General features: G+C 36.6%; 1 protein-coding gene across 1 annotated transcript in view; it reads right to left on the reverse strand.

Moving 5' to 3' along the window:
* The window catches only part of LOC103611329 (transmembrane protein 161B), a 68,472-nt gene that overhangs the window by 10,049 nt on the left and 50,213 nt on the right, over positions 1 to 8,210 (reverse strand). Inside the window, exons 6-9 of the mRNA XM_008628830.2 lie at positions 7,817 to 7,877; positions 6,351 to 6,491; positions 2,343 to 2,456; positions 742 to 916 (exon numbers count right to left, since the gene is read on the reverse strand). Coding sequence (XP_008627052.1) covers positions 742 to 916; positions 2,343 to 2,456; positions 6,351 to 6,491; positions 7,817 to 7,877 — 491 coding nt within the window. The remainder of the gene's footprint in view (positions 1 to 741; positions 917 to 2,342; positions 2,457 to 6,350; positions 6,492 to 7,816; positions 7,878 to 8,210) is intronic.

An 8,210-nucleotide genomic window follows, 5' to 3' on the forward strand; every position in this document is an offset into this window, starting at 1 on the left:
TAACAACGGCTGTAGATTTCCCAACCTCTTGGCCAGTTGCCCCTCGCTTCTGAAAAGGACTATAAAGGGACCTTCTGAAATAACCGAGTCCGAGATCTCCCCACGGAAAGAAGACGAATCTATTGGCGGAAGACCACGAGGACTTCGTCTCATCCGTTGGTAGCTATTGCCCCTCTTTTCCCCCCTCTCTACTTTGTTTTTTTCTCTCTCTCTCTCTTACTCTCTTCTATTGCATTACTGTGTTGTGGGCACTTAATAAAGGTGCACTGTTTTGATTTAAACTGAAACCTCTTGTGTCCTTTTACACTCTGAGATCGATAAACGAACCATCACGACCCCCACTTGCATTAGCTGATCGTGACAGGCTGACAGGCCTGTAGTTTCCTGGATCATCCTTCTGACAAATTCAAACTCAATTCATGCTGAACAGAAACACTCATCAAGACAAACATAAGACTTGCCAAGATATTTGTAAAGAATTCTTCATGGTGGGATCTCTTAGAACAAAGGAGAAACAAGATAAAACATCTGAATAATATGGATGATGTATCTTTGCGTATTTTGGGTTGCAGAATTTTGTTGTAATGGTAATATTTTTATAAAGGATATAGTTTAGGAAGCTTCATTCAAATTTCAGTTCTGGTGCCAAGGAAGACAACAAACCAGACATTTATGTTTTTCTATGAAAAGCATTTGCACAGAGCACCCAAACATATGCAACCTTAGTGCAGTTATACTTACCATTTTTTGTAAATCATTTGTACTTATTCTGCCGGCTTCCTTTTTCATGTGATCCACGCATTTCTGGGCTAAATTCAGATAGGCCTGTAAGTGACTGCGCATCAAAACCAACCGTAAAGCACACAACAGGATTATAATCCACAACCGCATGGTGTCAAATGTATCTTCAGACATTCTGTGGATAAAAGGGCAATGTTTTTTTCTAAAGGTCACCTACCCCTACAGAGTTATTTGTTTGCATCATTTGTAAGGAAAAGGAGAAGGTTGCGAAGGATTGTCTCTGTGTGTGGTATCCCATGGTGAAGCTGGGGAAGAGTGTGAGGAGGAAGAAGTGGCAGAGAGGAAGTGTTATGAACTGACTGGAATCCCTCATTCCATGTCCCTCTGTCTTTCCTGGGGAAGGAGGTAGAGAATTTGGGAGTGAAGTTGAGCCTGGGAAGAAGGGAAGAGCAGAGGGAAGGTGTTTTTAGATTTGTTCTTATTTCTCATTATCCTACTCTCTGTTTAATTGGCAATAAATTAAATTAATTTCCCTGAGTCGAGTCTGTTTTGCCCGTGATGGTAATTGCTGAGTGATTTCCCTGTCCTTATCTCAACCCACAAGTCTTTCATCATATTTTTCTGCCCTGTCTAGTTGAAGAGGAGGAGTGATAGAGCAGCTTGGTGGGCCCTATTACAGCATTAAATCCAAATTACTACCCATTTGTTTGCAAACAATTAAATGCTTGAATTTTGAGTAACAAAAAGAGGACACTAAAAAGCAGGCTCTTACAGATAATTACAAGTTTTTTGATATATAGTTGTAGATAACATCTCCAACTGCCTTAGATACATTGCTATAGCACAACTCTCATTAACCGAAGAGTAAAATGGAAACAAAAATTATATATTTACAATGTTTTATGCAATAGTTCAGTGATCACAGTTATCTTAGAAGCATCTTTTAGATCTAGAAAGCAATAAAAGTGACAGTAAATCATATCAGTTTCAGCTCAATTTGAATACTATTTTGAATTGTTACTAAAGTGACAATGACAATTACCTATGCTACTTACACAATACTGATTTCAGATACAATTATTCCTGAAAATTCTTTCCATTTTTATTCTTTAAAATATTTTAGCTAGTGAATTTCATATGCACTTCATCTACACACAGATTTTAAGACAAGTTTCATATTACTAAGGACCTTAGGTCAGTTCTCATACCAATGTATCTCAATCATCTTCAGTGAAATCACTTCTCTCTTAGACCAATAAGTAAGATGTAAGGTATTAGAAGCTGGCAATGACATGGTATTCTGTCCCTAGGAAGAACAATGCAGAACTCTGATGCAGAGATGCCAGAAGATAGCAGCTCTTTGGAAACCACTGCCTTACCATTCTTCATTGGATTCAATACTCTGTAACTAATTCTCATTCTTCCTAAACAACAGAAGCCCTTTACAGCTCAGTTGGAACTTCTACAATACCTTTCATGATAGATGCTAGTCACAGTCACAATTTTAAGTTTTCCTTGTTGCTATGACTTTTACAGGGCACTACTTTGACTTAAGGTTTCAGCCTCAATACCCCAGAAAGAATTTTTAAAGAGAATCTTACAAAGGTATGCTCTCTTTGCCCAAAGGTGGGTTCATAATGTAGTCCTTAGTGATTGGTTTTACCCACAGTAGAACCATAAATAAAGGAGACAAGAAGTTTATATGCAGCAATGTTCTGGAAGAGGAAAAAAAAGGAAGTGAGTTATTAAATACAGTTACCGTACTGTTGAAATTGGTGGTACAGAAGAGTAATACAAGTTTTACAATAGGGGAGAAAAGGTAAATAAGAGGATTACTTCCCTTTTTTAAAGTATGGCTTAAGTCTCAACAAAACAGTAATATTACATACTGTGAAATCACACTGGTTGTGGTTTAAAAAAAAGCAAGTTTTTTAGATATTCAAACAAACTAACCAAAGGAACTACATGCATTTTACCACACTATAGTAAAACATAGTTGTTGAAAATTTCCATACAATGGCATAATACCAAACTGCAGTAGCCACTACTGTTTTAGTCTAGAGAGTGAGTATCTTAGATGGATATTTATGGAAAATATGTTGCTATACTAGTGATTTTTTTCTTTATTAAAAATGTACTCAGATTATTTTCAATTATCTAAACAGATTAGAAGAAACACTTTTCACAGGTCAGATCATCCAGTTTAATGAAGATTTTTACTTAGGAAGCTTAAGGAGCAGTCCAAAGCATTTCAGTAACTTGTGAAATAAGCTTCTACTTATTTAAGACAGACATGACATTTAAGACCCATGACAGACAGCCTATTGCCTTAGTGGACTGGAATGTGCCAAAGAGTGGCAAGAACCACTTTATGTTTATTTGAGTAAAGGTAGAAAGGCTGAAAGACTCTTGAAGCAGGCTCTGGAAATGGAGTGAATGTGTAGGAAAACTGTATTAATTGATTAAGAGGATTCCAAAATATATATGGAAAAGGATTCTGCTAAAGGAAAACCAAACAGGCAGTCAAAATTAAAATTGACACCAGAATATCTCAATTCTATTTTACCCAAAATTTTATTCCCTATTTATATATGCAAGATTCATGTTAGTAATTTTGACCATGTTACTGAGGTGGCAATTCATCATTTGCCTAATCTAAAATTATTTTTTTTAAGTCACTGGTCCCTATAAGTCTCCCATTAGGTAATTATAGAATCATAGAATATGCAGAGTTGGAAGGGACCCATCAGGACCCTCAAGTCCAACTTCTGACCCTTCCTGACTCAGCTTCATGCCATTCCCTCGAGTCCCATCACTGGTCACGAGAGTGAAGACATCAGCACCTGTCCCTCCACTTCCCCTCATGAGGATGCTGAAGACAGCAATGAGATCTCCCCTCAGTCCCTCCAGGGTGAATAAACCAAATGAACCTCAGCCACTCCTCATACTGCTTCCCCTGCAGACCCTTCACTGTCCTCATGGCCCTCCTTCAGATGCTCCTTAATCTTAACGTCTTTCTTATATTGCAGTGACCAAAACTGCACACAGGACTCGAGGTGAGGCCACACCAGTGCAGAGCAGAGTGGGACAATCAACTCCCTTGACCGGCTGGTGATGCTATGCTTGATGCACCCCAGGACAGGACACAGTTGGCCCTCCTGGCTGCCAAGGCACTACTGACTCATATTCAACTTGCCATCAACCAGGACCCCAGGTCCCTTTCTGCAGCTGCTCTCCAGTCTCTTGTTCCACAGTCTATACACACATCCAGGGTTGCCCCATCTCAGGTGCAGATTCTGGCACTTGCCCTTGTTAAACTTCATACAGTTGGTGATTGTCCAGACCTCTAATTTGTCGAGGTCTCTCTGCAAGGCTTCTCTGCCCTCAAGGGAGTCGACAGCTCCTCCCAAATTAGTGTCATCAGCAAACTTACTTAGTATTCCTTCAAGTCCTGTGTCCAAGTAGTTAATGAATATGTTGAAAAGAACTGGGCCTAAGATGGATCCCTGCAGAACCCCACTAGTGACTGGTGCCAGCCTGATGTAACCCCACTTGCTATAACTCTTTGTGCTGACCCATGAGCCAGTTGCTGACTCATCGTGCAATACAGTTATTCAGCTGTGTGCTGGACATTTTGTCCAGAAGGATCCTGTGGGAGACAGCATCAAAAGTTTTCCTGAAGTCCAAAAAGATTACATCTAATGGCTTTCCTAGATCAACTAGATGGGTTACCCTGTCATAGAAGGAAATCAGGTTCGACAAGCAGGACTTTCCCCTCATGAAGTTGTGGTGGTTATGACTGATGACCACATTGTCCTCCATGTGTTTTTTAAGACTTCTCAGAATAATCTTTTCCATTATTTTACCAGGCACTGAAGTGAGACTGATAGGCATGTAGTTTCCAGGGGGCTCTTTCTTGCCCTTCTTGAAAATAGGGACAATGTTCGCCAGCTTCCAGTCAGCTGAGACCTCTCTGGATTTCCAAGACCTCTCAAAAATGATCAAGAGAGGCTTTGTGATGACATCAGCCATCTCTTTGAGGATTGCCTTTCTTGGGTTTTATTTTCCTCTGTCTTTGTTATTTTTTTCTCTCTTTTTCTTAAGAAAAAAAGAGCAGCAGATCCCACACAAGTTCAGAGTCAACTGAGAGTTGATCATTCTCACAGTCAGGGTCCTCCAGCTCAGTGCTCTGGGGGTCCCAGAGCCCATCACCAATGTTGAAGACTGAAGCGAAGAAAGCATTAAACATCTCAGCCTTGTCCATGTCCCTCTTTGAGGTGACCATCCTCATCCTGTAATGGGCCAATGTTATTTCGGCACTGCCTTTTGCTATTCACATATTTTTAAAAACTCTTTTTATTTTATATTTCTGCCTGAGATCTCCTGTGCCCAGATCAAGATAGATGTTGGAAAATTAGAGGATAGTTACAGAAGAGGCACAAGAAATTTTAAAATTTTGAAAACCATAAAAATTAAAAACTCAGGAGTTTAAGAGGTGACTCAATAGTCTACACAGACTGAAGCTTAACAGCAGATACAACAGTCAGTAGCTTGCAGCTGTAATTGGATGTATTCATCTAGAATGAGAGCCCAAATCTAATACAAAGTAATTAGTTAACAATTTACCAAGAGTAAAGGATACATTTTAAACATAGTTTAATTTTTTAAACAGGGCATTTTTTGGAAAAAAAATACACTTCAGTTTGAGGAGAAATAATTTACATATGAGAAAATCTAATGGTTCTCTTATGAAAGTGGCCCACCTAAATGATCACAATGGCCTATACTGCAGAATTTGTGTCATTATTCTGCATTAAATATTCAGAGGTTATGATCTATGAAAGACATTTAGAGTTGTTTCCTCAACCAGAGAATGCTGAAGAGAAATAGTTAAATATAAGAGAACATTTTACTTCTAAATTCAACAACAGCTGAAAATGAAAATGTTCCTTTAAACTTGTACTAACCTCTGAGACTTATTATATATTCTGGGTCATCATAATGCAAGAAATACTGAGATACTTTAAAGGACAATTTAAATTTACTTTTCATTTTAGCACTTTAATAATTGAATGCATTTCCTATATCTTAGTCTAAATTCGATATTTATTAACAGAAGTTTTTACTGAGTTTTAGATTACTGAGGTTCCCTTTTAATGTGTTTCAACTTGACTGCCTTTCTGAAGCTATTCATTTTCTGTTTTTTTCTTTGCATTTAACCTAATTTTATTAACAAAGGGCCATCTAGAAGAAAAACAAAAATCTGTCTGCACCTCTTTTTCCAGTCAGTCATTTTAATTTCCAAAAAGGTTGGGGGGAAAGGAAACAGGAAGTAGAAACATTCATGGTGGATCTCTCACACAAGGAAAGAAAAGGAATGCTGCTTTAACTCATATTCCACTTTTGAGACAAAGAATGTAATAGATTGGCAGAGGTCAGGTTGAGCACAAAGAGGCATGTCACAAATCTTCTGGAGATATGAAAAACAGGCAGCAACAGAATTCTTAGTCAGCCACTACCTTCTTAATTGTTCGATTTTTTTCATTTTCAGACCTTAAACTGAGATTTAAGACTGAGTAGCGTATACCTATGTATATATATTTTCTTACTGTGTTATTTTTTCTGTTGCTAAATTCAGAGCATCAAGATGCATTTGAGCCAGTCGCAAGCCAGGGAATGTCAAAAAAGCACCAATAAGTGAACACAGAACAGCCAGGAACAATTTGAAGGTTAGTTTAGACACAGGACCCCTAAAAGAAAAGAAAGGAAATAAACATGGGGGGGGGGGGATATCAGAAACTGCATTCAAATCAACAGTATCTAACAGTTAATCAAATTGAAATAAAAACCAAGCAAGCCACCTATTTATTTACTAAAAAGAATAAAAAGCTCTTCAGTATAAGAAAACCAAAACCTAAGCTCTTTCCTACAAGATGTTAAATTCGTTATCAGAGCAAAAATAAACATCAAAAAGGCTAATTTTATATTGTGATTTACAATTTATGCAATAAAAATAGATAGTGGAATGAATTCAATCATTGTACTTTTAATAGAAGAACAGATACATTTCAAGTTTAACTGGTCAAAGGAAAATTTTTATTTTTAAGTTATGCCATTCAAACTACCAAGAGACACCATCATCAACTCAACCACTGCTGTAAACAGCCAAAGCACTGTGAATGTCTAAAAGGAAATGGACACAAACAGAAAAATTAATACAGAAATTAGTAAATTCAGAATAGTTTATGAAAAGCAGAGGAAAGAAAGGTTAAGAAACACATATGATTCAGATGAAGGGTTTCTTTCTCATTAAATATCCATATCTATAAATGACATATTAATCTAAGTATATATTTTAAACTTCTGATCCTCACAAACAAAGAAAATACTATAATTCTTATACAATACTTGAGAATTTCCAAACAAGAAATTTGAATTTATATTCCCACAGTGATGACATACCACATACAAGCATTTTAGATCATGGGTTTAAGGCAAGGATTGTAACAGAATTCCGTTTAAAATACACAGAGGCTGTCTATGACAGTGATTGTATATATAAGCAACATCATAAGCTGTGTCACTCTATACAAAATTTGGATGCACTGTAGCAAGCAGATGTGCTCGCCAAGAGGAAAATACTATTATAGCCTGAAAACATGACTGAAAGTAAAAAGTAAAAATTTACTCCTAATTCCATTTTTATTGTAGCTTTTGTACTCTCATCCTCCTGCATACCACAGGAACTGCAAAATATACTTTTCTCCTGTTTTAAGCAATCTTTTCAAATCTGAAGGGACTGTTTAAGAAGTACCATGAGAAATACTTTTATAGTTTTTAACTGTGTTTTATGGATTGGAATAATTTTGGAATAAAAAGGAAATACACAAATGCAACTTAAGTTACTTGGTAAATATTTATGGATCATTTTCATTAATCCACCTCTTCACATTAATACAGAGTTTATAACTGCGTAGAAGAGCAAAACATGCAAGACAAATGCTTGCTAAGAAAATCCATATGGTTCAGTTATAAATGCAACATAATGAAGACCAGTGTATTTCCAGAAACTTACTGGGATTCCAAACCTTGCTTTTCAAGAAACTGCATAGCACTTTCTGAAAAATTTGAGAATCCTGCAGAGACATAAATCATATGTATAATATCAAAGTACAAATATAAAATCTCTTTTTTTTAAAATTCTAGGTAACAGGACATACCATAAAAATTTTTTGACAAGCATCATTATTATTATTAACAACAAATTATGTCTAGCATAGCTCTTTCATGTGCTAACTAGTATGTAACAATGCAATAAAACTCAATTATTAAGTCTTTGAAAACATTTCTGATATTTGTACATTTCATAAATCTGAGTAGAACATTCATTTTTAAGAAGGTAAGTAACTTTTTCAGTAGAGGAGCTTGACTTTACTATGCAAGGTATATTGGTTTTGCATGGCCTGTTT

Source organism: Corvus brachyrhynchos, unplaced genomic scaffold, assembly GCF_000691975.1.
Source record: "Corvus brachyrhynchos isolate BGI_N302 unplaced genomic scaffold, ASM69197v1 scaffold652, whole genome shotgun sequence".
Taxonomy (NCBI): Eukaryota; Metazoa; Chordata; class Aves; order Passeriformes; family Corvidae; genus Corvus; species Corvus brachyrhynchos.